Here is an 18709-nt window from a genome sequence, read left to right as displayed (position 1 = left end):
TAGCCAGGCTGACAAAGAGTCACAACTCTGTTGAGCCGTGCATTCCTGCAGCTCTCAGTAGTGAATATCTTATGAGCTTCTTTAACAGTAAAATCACGAGAATTAGAGAAGAAATCAACCAGCCGGTTGTGGGTGTTTCTTCAGCTTTAGCGACTTCCCTAGATTCTGACTTGTCTCTAGACTGTTTTGATCCTATAAGATAAGATAAGATAAGATAACCTTTATTATTCATTCCATGGGGGAAACTCCTGTGTTAGCAGCAGTACACTTAACATACACACACACACACACACACACACACATGCATGCGGGGAAGGGGGATAAAAATTGAAAAAGTAAAAGATATATATAATTAAAAAATATGGACAGTATATACACAATACACAATATACATAATGTAGTCGAGGTATAAAGATATAAAAATATAAGATAAAAGAAAAAAATAGTGCAAAGGAAGAAAAACAGTGCAAAAAAGCAGGTAAACAGAGTGTGAGGTCAGTGTCGGCGTCATGGGGGGGCACCAGGGGGCAGTGCCCGCTTACTTCAGTCACTGTGCCCCCTCACTTTTCGTCTTTGGCGGTAAACAAATTTCCCGAAAGCTAACTATTCCGAAGGAGAGATTGCAAACGAAAGAGAGATTGCAAACGTGAGCTGAGTGTGTCCTGTGTGTTTTCCTCTAAAGCCTTTTTCACATAGAAGGCGCACAGCGGCGGCCTCCGCCGGCTTTCCCATTCATTGTGTACCGTGTAGCCTATGTGCTGCCTCCTCGCAAGGGCGCAGGGTCTGCAGCCGAGGTCGGCGCAGCGCATCAGGGCTTCTCTGTGAGTCTGTGAGGAGCTGTGGGATGAGACTCTTTTAACAATAAAATGTTCATTTAAAATAAAATATAGCATTTCCATGCCTCATATCAGGATCAATTGAATAATTTATCAATATGTGGTTATGAAACTTTTTTTCGGTCGCCAAGCAACTTGCAACAAATATGTTCAGGGGTGACACAGTTCCTTGTATCATGGTGTGCTGAAGCAGGGAAAGATCTAAAACATGCAGGACCAGAGTTGGAGACCCATGCGCGCCCTGCTTTGCTCCGAGTCTGCGCCCACTCGCCGCCGACTCTTCTCCACCTGCGCGGACACTGCGCCGAGTCTCCGCCACCCCGTTCTATGTGAAAAAGGCTTAACTCAGAGGGGGAACACTGTGAGTCTTTTTTAGACATTTTGTTCACATTTTCATTTTGTTCACAAATCCTCCTCCATTACACTATCCTCCTCTCCATCCAACCCAGACTCTGCCATCTCGCTCTGTACACCGGTCGCTTCGCTCTGCACAAAAACCTGCGCCCCACTTTGCGCTGCGCCCCGCGCAGCAGAGCCGGCTGTCAGCTCTGACAGCCGGCTCTGCTGCCTGCCGTTCCCCCGCTCTGTCGGGGCATGAACGGATCAACTTGATATATTGAAAACATGTATGTGACCTCGTTGTGTGTTACGAGTAAAACGTTTTCAGTCAAAGTAAAATGTCCTTGCATTATTTGCATCTAAGTGATTTGATTTCTCCACATGTTTTAGACAGATTATTAATAGGAAAGCAGTGAGAATGCACTTTTTTCCTTAAAATGATGTCCTACAGGACTGATTTTGTGCCCGCCCTAATAAGCCTCGTGCCCCCTCTGAATATTTGCTCTGGCGCCGACCCTGTGTGAGGTAGACAGATGTTGCATGGATATTGCACATATGAGAGTCATATTGTTGCGTTATTACATGATATTATTGTCCGTTAGCTACAGTGATCGGCCAGGTTATAGAGTCTGATGGCAGCGGGGAGGAAAGACCTGCGATAGACCTCCCTGAGCTGACCTCACTCGTCAATAGAGCTAAGTCAACCACATGTATGTTAGACCCCATCCCGACTCGACTATTCAAAAATGTTTTTTCTCTTATTGGTACGACAATACTAGACCAAATCAACCTATCCCTAAATTTATGATATGTACCACAGGTTTTCAAAGTGGCAGTAATTAACCCTTTACTTAAAAAACCTTCTCTTGACCCAGACACCTTAGCTAATTATAGGCCAATTTCCAACCTTGCATTTGTATCTAAAATTCTGGAAAAGGCAGTTTCAAGCCAGTTATGTGACTATTTGTATAGAAATTATCTGTTTGAAGTCTTTCAGCCAGGGTTCAGAATGCATCATAGCACGGAGACAGCACTGGTTCAAGTCACGAATTACCTCCTTATGGCCTCAGACAAGGAATTAGTGTCCATACTGGTTCTACTGGACCTCAGTGCTGCTTTTGACACTGTTGATCATGGCATTTTACTGCACAGGTTAGAGCATGTTGTTGGGATTAAAGGGACAGCTCTACGTTGGTTTAAATCATCTATCTGACAGGTTCCAGTTTGTTCATGTACATGAGGTTTTTTCCGAACAGTCAAGGGTCTGTTATGGTGGTCCGCAGGGTTCAGTGCTAGGGCCAATTTTGTTCAGTTTATACATGCAGCCATTGGGAAGTATAATCCAGAATCACGGCATACACTTCCATTGCTATGCTGATGATACGCAGCTCTATTTGTCTATGAAGCCGGATGAAACAGAACCGTTAGTTAAACTTCAGGCATGTCTTAGGGACATCAAGGACTGGATGTCCAGAAATTTCTTGGTTCTAAATTCAGATAAAACAGAGGTTATCATTCTTGGTCCAGAGCATCTTAGGAAGGAATTAGATGGTGTTGCGATGGCTTCCAGTGCAACTGTGAGAAACCTCGGTGTTGTTTTTGATCAGGATTTGTCGTTTAAACCATATGTTAATCAGGTTTGTAAAATAGCGTTTTTCCATTTCCATAATATTGCAAAAATTAGGAAAATCCTCTTGCAGAGTGATGCAGTAAAACTAGTTCATGCATTTGTATCTTCTTGAATGGATTTCTGTAATGTGTTGTTAGCAGGATGTCCAAGGATGTCCAAGCTGAATAGGCTCCAGCTGATCCAGAATGCAGCAGCACGAGTACTGACAGGAATCAGCAGGAGAGACCACGTCTCTCCAGTGTTAGCGTTGCTCCATTGGCTACCTGTAAAATTCAGAATCCAATTAAAAATGTTATTACTTGCATATAAAGCCCAAAATGGCTTAGCTCCTCAGTATTTACAAGACCTGATAGTGCCTTATATTCCTGGCAGAGCTCTCCGTTCTCAGAGTGCAAGTTTACTCGTAGTTCCTAGAGTATCTATCTGTTATCAGGCACCATTACTATGGAACCAACTTCCAATCTGGGTTAAGGAGGCTGACACCACCTCCACCTTTAAAACTAAACTTAAAACCTTTCTGTTTTGTAAAGCCTATAGTTACCCTGCGTTCACACTGAAAGCGTCACAGGCGTCATAGGCGTCTGGCTGCCATTCATTGTCTATGAAAAACGGGCGTCGAGAGGCGGCGGGGGCGGCGGGAGCGTCGGGCGGCAGGCGCGGCGCGTCAATTTAAAAGTTTAAAAATCCGAACTTTATGCAAATGAGCAGCGGCGACGCCGAGGCGTCGTCCAATCACACACCGGGATTCCCGAAGCGAGAACTCTCAATGCAGATTGTACTTTCATGTACTCACAAACGTACACTCATTCACATGCGTACAGGAGCAGAGCTGTCACTAACACACTTATTTTATCAGGAATTAATATATTTCATCCAGCAAAATGATATTTTGCTGGTTTGACTGCCGTTTTACCTGAACTGATCACGTGAAACATGTATCTGATGGGTGAGGAACTGGATGGTCCCAACGATTTTATTTGCTACATTGATCCAACGAAAAATAATTAAAACCCGTGCTTATTAATCACAAAACACAGGTTAAACATCATGCCCAAATCCGCTCCGACCCGGTGTGTCTGTGATCAGCGCAGACAGTCTGCAGCTTAGCCTGATTTATGGTTCCGCGTTAAATCGACGGCGTAGCTGACGGCGTAGCGCGGTGCGGTGCGGTGTGCGTCGCCGCGTAACCTACGCCGAAGTTCTGCGTTGGTGTGACGCGGAACCATAAATCAACCACCGGGCGCAAGTGCTCGCTGGGTTGATGTTGATCCGCGGACCAAACTTGTTAAGGAGCATCAAACTCACTCTTATCTATGTGGAAATAACGCTAAAATATAAAGAAGGCTTCCCAAAGTGTGATCTATGGTGAAATAGGAAAATTAAGATGTGTACGCTATATGTGTAGGCTGTTCCCACTGTTCCCTTCAGTTCTGCAGCGCAGCTTGAAACCCCGCCCACCCCCGCCCCGCTGCAGGCACTGACACTTTCAGTGTTACTGCACCAAGCGGCGAGATGCTGGCGTCGGGACGCCCGTGACGCTTTCAGTGTGAACGAGGGGTTAGTGTTTAGTAAACCTATAGTTAGTGTTTAGTAAACCTCTAGCTGGTGTTGGTAAATCTCTAGGTAGTGTAAACTCTAGTGTGTTAGAGTCAGTAGTCATAGTTGCAGTTATAGAACAATACTATAATAGAATATCAAATATAGCTTTGTGGTAGATATGCTGCTATAGGCTTATGCTGTAGGGGGGCACCGACATGATCCGCTGGGCGGTGCCTTTCACCCTTCTTCTCCTTTCCTTTTCCCTTTCTCTCTTCTCCATTTCCATTTTTATTTATTATAAATATCTCATAGCTATCGTTTTTGTCCATCGTTCCTGTAGTTTCTTGTGCCGGCCCCCCTTTTTCTCTTTTTGTGCATGTTCGCAGGCCGGAGCCTCGGGAGCTGCGTTCGCGCCTGCGGTAGTATGGACAACTGACCGGATCATGTCCACTTCTAGAGATCCTGGAGCTGGCTGGAAACGCTGCCCGTGACAACAAGAAGACCCGCATCATCCCCCGTCACCTGCAGCTGGCTGTCCGCAACGACGAGGAGCTCAACAAGCTGCTGGGGGGGGTCACCATCGCTCAGGGCGGCGTGCTGCCCAACATCCAGGCGGTGCTGCTGCCCAAGAAGACCGAGAAGGCCGCCAAGGCCAAGTAAAGCTGCTGCTCAAGCCCCGGAACCACAACGGCTCTTTTACGAGCCACACATTTCTCTTCAAGAGCTGTCATCCGTGTCTTAACTCAACTCTGAATCTTAATTTTTTATGTACATTTCAATAAATTGCACAAATCTACCTTGTTAACTCATTAATCCCTGGATTATATGAAACCTGGATTTTAATACATTTTGCAGACTGCTTTAAAAGTTTGTAAGTTATTAGTGATGAACATATGAAGCATTGAAGTCTTTCATCCAGTTCACCCGGGTGCATAGTTTCATCTACTCTAGTAGGACGCAAAAATATCCGTTTTCAGAAAGCCTGTGGGGAAAAAAAACTAATCCAAAAGTTTTTCCATATATTGGCAGTGTAGTATTATTGGTGAGCAAATAATCACACAGGGTAAGTAGAGGAGACCGAAGCTTTACTGACTCATGTTGATTTACATCGTTGTAACCACATTACACTTCCGCTGTGATCTCATGAGTTCTCGTATCACTCTGCGTTGGCCCTATATGCCAACGTTGTATTTAAAGACATATTACAACAGACAGTATGGAAAATTTATTGAATTATTATGATGAAAACAAATCATTTACAGTGAGGTGAGGGGGGTTGGGGTATGGACAGTGATTATGGTTTAGGGGACACATCATTGGTTTTTATTTAGAAAACTATTTTCTCCAAATGATCTTTATCTCGGTCTCCAAACTCACTGACCAACACTGTCTGGTTTATATTCATAGACATATAAACGTAGACGCCTCATTGAGCCAACTGAACAATGCCTCAGGGGCCCGTTACTGTGATACGACACTGCGTCTGCCATATTGGACGTGGCAAATTTACCAAATATTAAACATTGATTATTATAAATGCATGAAGAACCATCGATTGAATAATAATTTGATTTCAATAAATTAACCTGAAGCATGAATTGAATAGTAAGGCAACATAAATGATCTCAAAAGGTGCAGAGAACAGGGATGGTTGATGTTATCTTATCCAGCATTAACTATCCTTTAATAATGAACAAAACACCAGACTACTGAAAGCAGTGATGCAGATTTTCTCCTAATTTTGTCTTTGTCAATAAAAAAAACATTCTGTTCCGTCTGTAGTCTCACTCCACTACATACTATATAATACACGTGTTGAGCCCATGGATGTATTATATAACTGGATAAAGTATCGAAAATGGCCGCCCATTCATTTCAATGGAGTTTGCTCACCCAGCGCATCCGCCGAAAAAATTTCTGACTTCCTGGTTTACTTCCTGGTACACGGGCCCATAGAGCATGCGCAGTTGAGTCACCTCCCATGATGCTCTGGGGCCTCCCATCATGCCCCGGGGCAATGTGAACGAGCGCTGCGCGCTCTGGACAAGCGCTGCGCGCTCATGAGTCCTTCAGACCAGTAATGATAGATGTACACAATGAAATTAGGGATTTATATGGCAAATCAACCGATGCTGTTCTCTAAGTCATGGTTATAGACTATACATGGTTCATTTGTGTGTTTTTTTTAATTAAAGATAAAACGAGTCATTTTTATTTAAGATGAGACACCCCAGGTTAATAGGCTAAAATAGGGTAAAAATGTAAATAGCAGGTATCACCATGAAACTTCCCAAGTTTATTACTTACATTAAGACAAATATTTTTTGTATTACAAGTTTTGTCAAGTATTATGTTTAAATATGTCAAATATTATGTTTAAATGTGGTTAATTTGTGGAGTTTTATTTTTTTGAGTAAGGATAAAACGAGTCATCTTTATAAAAACAAACAAACAAAAAAACACATGGGATTCCCCACAATAACACAAGCTGTCATATGCTATTTATCTATATACCTTTGGGTAAATCTTTTTGTCTATTAATGATCGTGCAGTCCGAATGTTAGGCGTAATTAACTTTGCATTTTCTCTGATTCTTTTACAGCTTCTGGGCTCACATTAAGTGTTATTCCTGCCTGATATCTTATTTTCACAAACCATACACCGTTGGCTACAACGGAAATGTTTAAGTACAAGAATGACAAACCATTATTATTCTTGCTATTAAACATTTCCGTCTGTGATCCCCCTGGTCAGGGCGTTTAGACCGAGTGTGACCTGAGTGTCCCACCTGAGCTCTGTGCCATAGCGCGCAGCTCCAGCAATGAATGACAGAGGGTCTCCTGCTCAGCTGCTGCCCAACACTGATCAGAGCAGCTCCCCCTCGTTTAATGAGGTTTTATTATAAACCCAATGCCTTTTGTCATGGAAAAAAAAATTAAGAGACCACAAAAACACACCTTTGAGCCGTGTTTTCCACTTTTCTGAGTGATTATTCCGCCGAACGGCTTAGTTTCAGCCATGCTCGTTCCCGAGACACACACGACCGCGCTTTGCGAGTGCACGGCACAGCCGTGACGTCACGCCCAGAAAGAGACTTTTCTTTGATTTTTCTGGCCGTTATAAAACATTTTTGACGGATATAAAGTCCATGACTTAAAAATATAGAATACAAAGATTAGTAATTGCCGGTGATTACAGCTGGAGGTGTCCTGTGAACAGTTTTAGAGGCTTCTCTTTTACTATTGCGGTCTATGGGAAAAAAGCTTTCTGGGCCCCATGGGATTTTTTGTTGCAGTACCGCGGTTGACAGATACATTCATCATGATCTGTGATTTTAATATTCATATGGATGCTTATTATTCAACGTTGATAGAGGATAACAAAAGTAACCCACGTTTTCTGTTCAGTACTGTAGCCAGGCTGACAAAGAGTCACAACTCTGTTGAGCCGTGCATTCCTGCAGCTCTCAGTAGTGAATATCTTATGAGCTTCTTTAACAGTAAAATCACGAGAATTAGAGAAGAAATCAACCAGCCGGTTGTGGGTGTTTCTTCAGCTTTAGCGACTTCCCTAGATTCTGACTTGTCTCTAGACTGTTTTGATCCTATAAGATAAGATAAGATAAGATAACCTTTATTATTCATTCCATGGGGGAAACTCCTGTGTTAGCAGCAGTACACTTAACATACACACACACACACACACACACACACATGCATGCGGGGAAGGGGGATAAAAATTGAAAAAGTAAAAGATATATATAATTAAAAAATATGGACAGTATATACACAATACACAATATACATAATGTAGTCGAGGTATAAAGATATAAAAATATAAGATAAAAGAAAAAAATAGTGCAAAGGAAGAAAAACAGTGCAAAAAAGCAGGTAAACAGAGTGTGAGGTCAGTGTCGGCGTCATGGGGGGGCACCAGGGGGCAGTGCCCGCTTACTTCAGTCACTGTGCCCCCTCACTTTTCGTCTTTGGCGGTAAACAAATTTCTCGAAAGCTAACTATTCCGAAGGAGAGATTGCAAACGAAAGAGAGATTGCAAACGTGAGCTGAGTGTGTCCTGTGTGTTTTCCTCTGAAGCCTTTTTCACATAGAAGGCGCACAGTGGCGGCCTCCGCCGGCTTTCCCATTCATTGTGTACCGTGTAGCCTATGTGCTGCCTCCTCGCAAGGGCGCAGGGTCTGCAGCCGAGGTCGGCGCAGCGCATCAGGGCTTCTCTGTGAGTCTGTGAGGAGCTGTGGGATGAGACTCTTTTAACAATAAAATGTTCATTTAAAATAAAATATAGCATTTCCATGCCTCATATCAGGATCAATTGAATAATTTATCAATATGTGGTTATGAAACTTTTTTTCGGTCGCCAAGCAACTTGCAACAAATATGTTCAGGGGTGACACAGTTCCTTGTATCATGGTGTGCTGAAGCAGGGAAAGATCTAAAACATGCAGGACCAGAGTTGGAGACCCATGCGCGCCCTGCTTTGCTCCGAGTCTGCGCCCACTCGCCGCCGACTCTGCTCCACCTGCGCGGACACTGCGCCGAGTCTCCGCCACCCCGTTCTATGTGAAAAAGGCTTAACTCAGAGGGGGAACACTGTGAGTCTTTTTTAGACATTTTGTTCACATTTTCATTTTGTTCACAAATCCTCCTCCATTACACTATCCTCCTCTCCATCCAACCCAGACTCTGCCATCTCGCTCTGTACACCGGTCGCTTCGCTCTGCACAAAAACCTGCGCCCCACTTTGCGCTGCGCCCCGCGCAGCAGAGCCGGCTGTCAGCTCTGACAGCCGGCTCTGCTGCCTGCCGTTCCCCCGCTCTGTCGGGGCATGAACGGATCAACTTGATATATTGAAAACATGTATGTGACCTCGTTGTGTGTTACGAGTAAAACGTTTTCAGTCAAAGTAAAATGTCCTTGCATTATTTGCATCTAAGTGATTTGATTTCTCCACATGTTTTAGACAGATTATTAATAGGAAAGCAGTGAGAATGCACTTTTTTCCTTAAAATGATGTCCTACAGGACTGATTTTGTGCCCGCCCTAATAAGCCTCGTGCCCCCTCTGAATATTTGCTCTGGCGCCGACCCTGTGTGAGGTAGACAGATGTTGCATGGATATTGCACATATGAGAGTCATATTGTTGCGTTATTACATGATATTATTGTCCGTTAGCTACAGTGATCGGCCAGGTTATAGAGTCTGATGGCAGCGGGGAGGAAAGACCTGCGATAGACCTCCCTGAGCTGACCTCACTCGTCAATAGAGCTAAGTCAACCACATGTATGTTAGACCCCATCCCGACTCGACTATTCAAAAATGTTTTTTCTCTTATTGGTACGACAATACTAGACCAAATCAACCTATCCCTAAATTTATGATATGTACCACAGGTTTTCAAAGTGGCAGTAATTAACCCTTTACTTAAAAAACCTTCTCTTGACCCAGACACCTTAGCTAATTATAGGCCAATTTCCAACCTTGCATTTGTATCTAAAATTCTGGAAAAGGCAGTTTCAAGCCAGTTATGTGACTATTTGTATAGAAATTATCTGTTTGAAGTCTTTCAGCCAGGGTTCAGAATGCATCATAGCACGGAGACAGCACTGGTTCAAGTCACGAATTACCTCCTTATGGCCTCAGACAAGGAATTAGTGTCCATACTGGTTCTACTGGACCTCAGTGCTGCTTTTGACACTGTTGATCATGGCATTTTACTGCACAGGTTAGAGCAAGTTGTTGGGATTAAAGGGACAGCTCTACGTTGGTTTAAATCATCTATCTGACAGGTTCCAGTTTGTTCATGTACATGAGGTTTCTTCAGAACAGTCAAGGGTCTGTTATGGTGGTCCGCAGGGTTCAGTGCTAGGGCCAATTTTGTTCAGTTTATACATGCAGCCATTGGGAAGTATAATCCAGAATCACGGCATACACTTCCATTGCTATGCTGATGATACGCAGCTCTATTTGTCTATGAAGCCGGATGAAACAGAACCGTTAGTTAAACTTCAGGCATGTCTTAGGGACATCAAGGACTGGATGTCCAGAAATTTCTTGGTTCTAAATTCAGATAAAACAGAGGTTATCATTCTTGGTCCAGAGCATCTTAGGAAGGAATTAGATGGTGTTGCGATGGCTTCCAGTGCAACTGTGAGAAACCTCGGTGTTGTTTTTGATCAGGATTTGTCGTTTAAACCATATGTTAATCAGGTTTGTAAAATAGCGTTTTTCCATTTCCATAATATTGCAAAAATTAGGAAAATCCTCTTGCAGAGTGATGCAGTAAAACTAGTTCATGCATTTGTATCTTCTTGAATGGATTTCTGTAATGTGTTGTTAGCAGGATGTCCAAGGATGTCCAAGCTGAATAGGCTCCAGCTGATCCAGAATGCAGCAGCACGAGTACTGACAGGAATCAGCAGGAGAGACCACGTCTCTCCAGTGTTAGCGTTGCTCCATTGGCTACCTGTAAAATTCAGAATCCAATTAAAAATGTTATTACTTGCATATAAAGCCCAAAATGGCTTAGCTCCTCAGTATTTACAAGACCTGATAGTGCCTTATATTCCTGGCAGAGCTCTCCGTTCTCAGAGTGCAAGTTTACTCGTAGTTCCTAGAGTATCTATCTGTTATCAGGCACCATTACTATGGAACCAACTTCCAATCTGGGTTAAGGAGGCTGACACCACCTCCACCTTTAAAACTAAACTTAAAACCTTTCTGTTTTGTAAAGCCTATAGTTACCCTGCGTTCACACTGAAAGCGTCACAGGCGTCATAGGCGTCTGGCTGCCATTCATTGTCTATGAAAAACGGGCGTCGAGAGGCGGCGGGGGCGGCGGGAGCGTCGGGCGGCAGGCGCGGCGCGTCAATTTAAAAGTTTAAAAATCCGAACTTTATGCAAATGAGCAGCAGTTACACACGCAGCACTGGAAAAAATCGGCGTGGCTTCTGAGCGCGAGGCTGGGGGGCTGGTTGAGCCACAGCTCAAAACGTATCCATTTCACAAAAAGGGCACTGAAATTTTAGCATGGCGTCTAAAACACATACATACTTCCCTTGCAGTCGAATTGTATACTCTGATTACAACTGTCAATTTATCTTGAACCCCTTGTACTTGTCAATATGATTTTCCTTCCATATTTATTATTTAAGTATAGTCATTTGTTTATTTATTTTTCCCTCATTCTTATTTATTTATTTATTTATTTAATTTCTTCCTTTCCCTTCATGCAATCTCACTTTGTGTGTGATTGTGATTGTGATTGTTTTCTCAATCTGATGTTTACGTTTACATCCGAGTTTGTCATTGTTCTTGTTAAATAAAGTTTTGAAAAAAACTAGGTCACATGACTTCCGAGTTTCTTTCCGGCGTGAACAAAAGATATGCCAGACCTTCCTTTTATTTGGGTGGAAATTTCTATATTTTAAGATAGATTGTGGCTTTAGCTTCCTTTTGAGAACTTTTCTAGCGACAAATGTGCACTTAATTTTCATAGTATCTATTCGGTTTGTGTATACGATCCGTAATTGTTTTGTTTCGAGCTATATTCTTCCAGTTCTCTGAAGTAGGAATACTCCGTTCTTTGGTTGTTACGATGGTTGCTAAGGACGCTTTTAACAACAAACCGGAAGGAAGTTGATTTGAGGTCACGGACTGAGTTGCTCTCACTGGTTTATTTTTGTATAATATTTTTTTATTAATAATAAGAAAAAGGGACAATCTCAGAAAGAAAAAATAATACAAACCAACGTGTAACAACAATAATACCTCTTGATAATTATGATAAATCTCATATTAACAACATCAAATATATTGTAGATTATGCAATCCGGTTCATAAAACATTTAAAAAAAATGCAAAGTAAAATAAAAATGAATCATGAATAATTTAAAAAAGAAAATGGTATAATTGATCAAATTATATTGAGAGAGGGCTAAATTATGTGAGAGTTGTGATAAGAAAGATTCTTTGCTTCAGGTTTGATCAATTTTGACCTGGCTGCAGGCAAGATGGCCGACAAGGGCGCGGCCATTTTTTCCACCCATACCGGAATTCCAGACCGGAAGTTGGTCTTCTTCGTGTATATTATTATTCGTCGCGCTGAACCAGACCGGAAGTTGGTCTTCTTCGTGTATATTATTCGTCGCGCTGATCCGGAGGTTTGTCTTTCCTCGTTTTTTTTTTTTTTTTTTTTTGTTTTTTTTTATTGAACATACAATAACACAGTATCATAACATTTTCTCGTAAGGACATTAATACATTTTAAACATGACGTGGAATGTTGTCATCAAGTATAAGCCATGTACAAAATATATATATATATATATATATATATATATATATATATATATATATATATATATATATATATATATATATATATATATATATGTAGAAATGAATCAAAACAAAACAAACAAAACAAACAGGGGTTGTTATTTTAAAATACTAGTAAAACCATTTGCATATATTTTCAAAATCAGGCAAAACAAAAACCATAACAAAATAGGAGCAAGGTCTGAGGCATGAATCACAAAAGCAAAAAACAAGATATGTCGTCACAAATCTTTTTAGCCAATTTGCTGGAATCAATTTTTTTGAGGGACAAAAAGAACAATTTAAAATCATTTAAAAACCAATCAAAGGAGGGTTTACCATTTCTCCATTTACAGCAGTGAATATGATATTTACCCATGATAATAATTATATTTATCATATCAGATATAACAGCCTTCAAATTGTCTACATATAAAAAAATATGAGAAATATTAAAAACTGGTATGTCATCTATTTTAAGTAATAACCAACTTCTCAATTCTTTCCAGAAGTTTCTGGACACAGGACATAAGAAAAACATATGATCTAAAGTTTCATCTGCTGCATTACAGAAAGTACACAGGTCAACTTCAAACTTAAATCTTTTTTTAAGAAATTCTGCAACTGGGTAGACTTTATGCAGTATCTTAAAGTGAGTTTCTTTCATCTTTGGGGAAATAGGCCATTTAATATATTTAGAGTGAGCTTTTTCCAACATAGATGCTGTTACTTTCTCAAGCCCTTGGAATTTACGTCCTCTGTTGAAATCGTAAAAAAATATTGATTTCCACGCAGCACTAATCACTTTGTTGTTACATTTTTTGTCATTTAAGTTGCATTCATTAATCATCAGTCTTGGTAGTGTTGATTCAACACTTGAAAATAACAAAGTATTCTGGATTAAATGCAGAAGTGGAATAGGAATTGCTTTAAGGATCCTGTTATATTCCCTCTGAGTACAATTTATTTTATATTTTCCTAACCATGTCCTGTAGTCCAGAAGACCTCCACCAGAATCCATCATATCCTTCACAAATAAAATGCCTGCCTCATACCAATCTCTTTTAAATAACGATTTTCTATTTACTATTATCACTCTGTTATTCCATAAAACGGATCCATGAGGGGAAAAATTATGAGTGAATAGTGAATATGAGTTATTTTCCTTTTTTTTTTTTTAATTTAATTTTAAAAAAAAATTTAAATTTTCATTTAAAAAATGAAATTGAAACTACGGACCATATTTTCTTCTCTTGTGATGCAATACAAACATTCTGGAATAACCTTCACAAATTTATTAAACGGAAAATTGCATCGTTCCCATCCTCTATTTCTAGAGATAATGTAACTTTTGGTATGATCTTGAAAAACAAAAATGATGAACTCTGTTGCAATGTAATCCTCTGCTTGGCCAAATTTTTTATCCACAAGAATAGGACCCTAAAATCATCCCCCAAATTTTGTGTATTTATGAACGAATTTAAAATGTATTTGAAATCTCTAAAACGTATAACAACAATTAAGGCACGAAATTTATATGATCTCTTAAAGAATTTTCCCTACTGAATTGGATAAAATCAGTCTGAATTCCCCCTTATAAATGCTGCTTTTTTTCCTTACTAGTTTTATTACTTTATTAATTTAATTACTTATTTATATAAGTTCCTTGTATTTCATTATGTCTGTTTATTATTTATTTTATTCAGTCTGTTGCACTTTATGTTAAAGCATTTTAAAATATGTCACATTAGGGTCAGTTTTATGTTCCCTTGTTACTCTTTCTGGATTTCTAATGCTGTTTTATTCGTCATGCTCAATTCACTCAGCTGTTATAATCTTTTCTATCAATAACGTCATGCCATTATATGTACTACATTTGTTTAATTGTTGTTTATTATTACTGTTGTAATGGGACATGTACATTACTACCTGCATTGGGAACACCTGAATGTGTTTCACTAATTGTAACGTCTGACCTTTCAATAAAGTTTCTATTAAAAAAAAAAAAAAAAAAGAAGACCAACTCCCGGTCTGGTTCAGCGCGACGAATAATAATATACACGAAGAAGACCAACTTCCGGTCTGGAATTCCGGTATGGTTGGAAAAAATGGCCGCGCCCTTGTCGGCCATCTTGCCTGCAGCCAGGTACTCTTGGTTTAAATACGGACAATAAAGGTTTAGATTTGCCATATTTGAACATATGTATATGACGTTTTAAAATGCCAATAATGCTTTTAATAAGATATTCCACACTTTTATTCTCAGATACATATCCATGTAAAACAATTTGAAGGGAGCAGGGGTCTATGTTCCTGTATTTAATGCTCAGGAGGTTGTGCAAAGTTTTCCATAACATATTTGCAGATTAACAAAAAAGGAAAAAGCTGTTCTTTCAAGTTCATTACATATGTAGCAGTTAACACTGTTAACTTTAAATCCATGTCATATGAACTTGTTTGGCGGATAGAAACCATGTAGAGTTTCTTTATATTTTGGTGGGAGGACAAATCTTATAAATGTTAATATTAATTTTATTTGATCTTTCCTTTCATAAATCTCCATAACATTCCTTCATACCAGACCAGGGGACCATGTCTTAAAAAAAATCATTATATTTTTTTGTGTAGTAAATCTAATCCATTAATATTGATACACTGTAATTTATCTATTGGTTTGTTACTGGTCCTGTCTCTTTGCTGCCACCTTCTGGAAAGAAGTGATGCATTACATCAATTTAAAGATTGACTGAAAAAATATACTTATTTGACTATTACATAATATACATGTTACGAATTTGACTGCAATTTGTGTCACTGAAAAATATAAGTTTTTAATGTTAAGTTGTTATTCCTCTTTTTGTCTATTTTTTATGTATACAGTGATTTGTCTTTAAGTGGAGGCTAAGCATGTACATATAAAGAAGATTGTTTAATGTAAATGTGGGTGGGAGGCTGGTTGTGACTCTACTAATACTCAAACCTTACTTATATAAGTCCTTGTATATACATTTCACCCAGCCCTAGAACAGAACCAGTAATCATATGACAAGTAATAAACTTCACAGATTCATCGGGGCTTTGTCTGCTGGAAGAACATGTGGACATTTGATTAAAAATACATAAATTAAAGAAACAGCAATCTAGAATCTGATTTTCCAGTTGAAATAGTGGCATCAGAACTACTTGCATCAAGCAAAGAGAAACCCACACAGCAAACACAGATGGCTGAATTAATGCCATGTAGGAAGCAGTTTTCAGACACTTTCTTAGGGGATTCATTTGGGTGCTGTAACAACTCTGTCTTATTTGATTTGTATCAATATGTTCACATCTGTAAATATTGACTCATGCATGTAAACCATGTACATATATATATATATTTTTTTTAATATTCTAACTTTTATTTAATCTATTGCATTTATTTTTTACTTTACCTTGAGAGACAAAGTTTACTGAATCAAATTCCTTGTTTATTTGTACAAACATGGGGAATCAAGTTGGTTCTTATTCCATTTTGAATCATGGATTCCAAGGATTTATTTACTTTTGTTGTTCCAAGTCCAAACAGCAAACACAAAAATTAAATACGTAGGAAAAAACTACTTTTTTTATTCTTGAAATGGAGCCACGTTGTTTGGACAAGATGGTAAAATATTGCTACCTGTAATAGGCTACGTATAAAGGAATGTGTTGACAGCCTGCCCCGTTTCCTTGATTCTGTCATCTCAACACCAACACAGTAAAACACTACGGTGAAGCGACAGGGCCAAAGAGGGAACATGTTGAATAATGCGGTTCTGATATTCCAACACACTGCAGGACCTGATGTTTTCAGAAAGTGGCACGTATTCAGAGGAAAAAGTGGCTGATTTTAGCCAAGCTCGTACAAACGCTTTTTTTTTTGAACACCGCGTCATATTACGCCACACCAGGGAGACGTCTCCACAGCTCTGTCCCATCTGACTGTGCAGACCCCGTACACACGCAGCCGCTCAAAAACAAAAATGTCATACATTCTGGATTCATTACAAATCAACTGAAATATTGCAAGCCTTTTATTATTTTAATATTGCTGATCATGGCTTACAGCTTAAGAAAACTCAAAACTATGTCAAAAAATTAGAATATTCTGGGAATCTTAATCTTAAAAAGTAAGCCATAATCAGCTATATTCAAATAATAAAAGGCTTGCACTATTTCAGTTGATTTGTAATGAATCCAGAATGTATGACATTTTTGTTTTTTTAATTGCATTACAGAAAATAAAGAACTCTATCACAATATTCTAATTTTCTGAGACAGTCATGTATGTAATTGACAGCTTTAGTCAGACCTTTCTGTTGAGTGCCATCCATGATATAATGTGTGTTTGCACCGATCCCGTTAACGTACATGGTATTTGTGGAGCACGTCACCTTGATGTAGCAGCTCTGTTTAAATGTGTCCCAACAAGTCGGGTATCATGTAAACGGCTACAATCAGACATTACAAAGGACACTTTAACGCAAATTGCTGGGATTTGACCAACGACGCGTCTCCACCGCACTTCATTGTATCGACCACTAGACGTCCAACTGGAGCACTGCGTCATCGAAGCCTCCAGCAGGGAAAGCTTTTCTGAATCAAGCGTCAAAGCTCCAACAAAGCCTCGATCTGTCGTCACTCGACTGCAGATTCTTGTAAAATCCGTTTTAAAATAGCCCCAAATCAAATTAACTTTTTAATTGTATGAAATAACCCTATTCTATTTGTGAAATGAACCCTCGTTCAGTCGACCAGTTGTTTTCCAGTAGGAGGCGCTAACACACAAACTACTCACCAACAACCGTTTAACCACGAGAAGAAGAGCAGGCCCGCCCCTGTCTTCTAACACGTCCTCAGACAAGAGCTATAAGCAGCATTCAGTAGACCTGAGACACTTTGAACCAGCAAATCTAGCAGCAAACATGAGCGGACGAGGAAAAGGAGGAAAGGGTCTCGGTAAAGGAGGCGCTAAGCGTCACCGTAAAGTCCTCCGTGACAACATCCAGGGAATCACCAAACCCGCCATCCGCCGTCTGGCTCGCCGCGGGGGCGTGAAGCGTATCTCCGGTCTGATCTACGAGGAGACCCGCGGTGTGCTGAAGGTCTTCCTGGAGAACGTGATCCGTGATGCCGTCACCTACACCGAGCACGCAAAGAGGAAGACGGTGACCGCCATGGATGTGGTGTACGCGCTCAAGAGACAGGGACGCACCCTGTACGGATTCGGGGGTTAAACCAACTAGCCGTTTCAACCAAACAACGGCCCTTTTCAGGGCCACCCACTACAACCATAAGAGCTCATATACCGCTATACTTTAATACTTTATACTTTATACTATAATGTGTATTACATCGGAATATGATGATCTATAATAAACATCAAACACATTAAATGTCATCCTCTGGCCAATTATAAACATACAAACTTTGTTCCTTTCCAAGTGCTCACGGCAGCACTTGTGTAACTTCACCACACGAGGCCAAGCAGGTAGAAAGATACTGGTCCTGCAGCAGCGAGTCCAACTCCACAAACCATGACTGACTCTCTCGTTTGAACCAGCAGTCCCTAGTTACGATGAGTTTAGCACCAAGTGTGATAAGAATGTGACAGTCAACCAAACACCGCTGGGTCATTTCAGTCCAGCTCCACTTTCTCCACATCCTGTTCAGTCTGGCGCTTTACATCTGCTGATATTTACTGTTTACTGATCTACGTTAGGAGCACGATGTCATTAAAATAGAAACTGCTCTGATGTAATGGTCCAAACATCACATAAAACTGAAAACGAATAAAAGTCGAGAGTAAATGAGTAAATGAGAGTAAATACAGTATAAAATATTTAGGAAGGCGTGCAGCTGTTGTATCCTGGAAATATTTAATTTAGATTATTATAGTTTTTCAAGTGTTGGATAACAATACTGAGAGTATTTTATTCATTGATTTAATGTATTTTCTTTGTCTACGCAATGAGGGTTTACGTCACTGAGTAGCGGGAAAGGAGAAGAAA

General features: G+C 40.1%; 2 protein-coding genes across 2 annotated transcripts in view; both read left to right on the top strand.

The window, feature by feature from the left end:
• LOC133447807 (histone H4) overlaps positions 1-17935 on the top strand; it is a 71787-nt gene extending 53852 nt beyond the window's left edge. The window contains exon 6 of the mRNA XM_061726503.1: positions 17616-17935. Coding sequence (XP_061582487.1) covers positions 17616-17935 — 320 coding nt within the window. The remainder of the gene's footprint in view (positions 1-17615) is intronic.
• Positions 1-18709, top strand: part of pold4 (DNA polymerase delta 4, accessory subunit) — a 223616-nt gene that overhangs the window by 151177 nt on the left and 53730 nt on the right. The gene's annotated exons all lie outside the window — the stretch shown is intronic.

This window comes from Cololabis saira, chromosome 1 (assembly GCF_033807715.1).
Source record: "Cololabis saira isolate AMF1-May2022 chromosome 1, fColSai1.1, whole genome shotgun sequence".
NCBI classification, from domain to species: Eukaryota; Metazoa; Chordata; class Actinopteri; order Beloniformes; family Belonidae; genus Cololabis; species Cololabis saira.
This window is presented reverse-complemented; position numbering and strand designations above follow the sequence as displayed.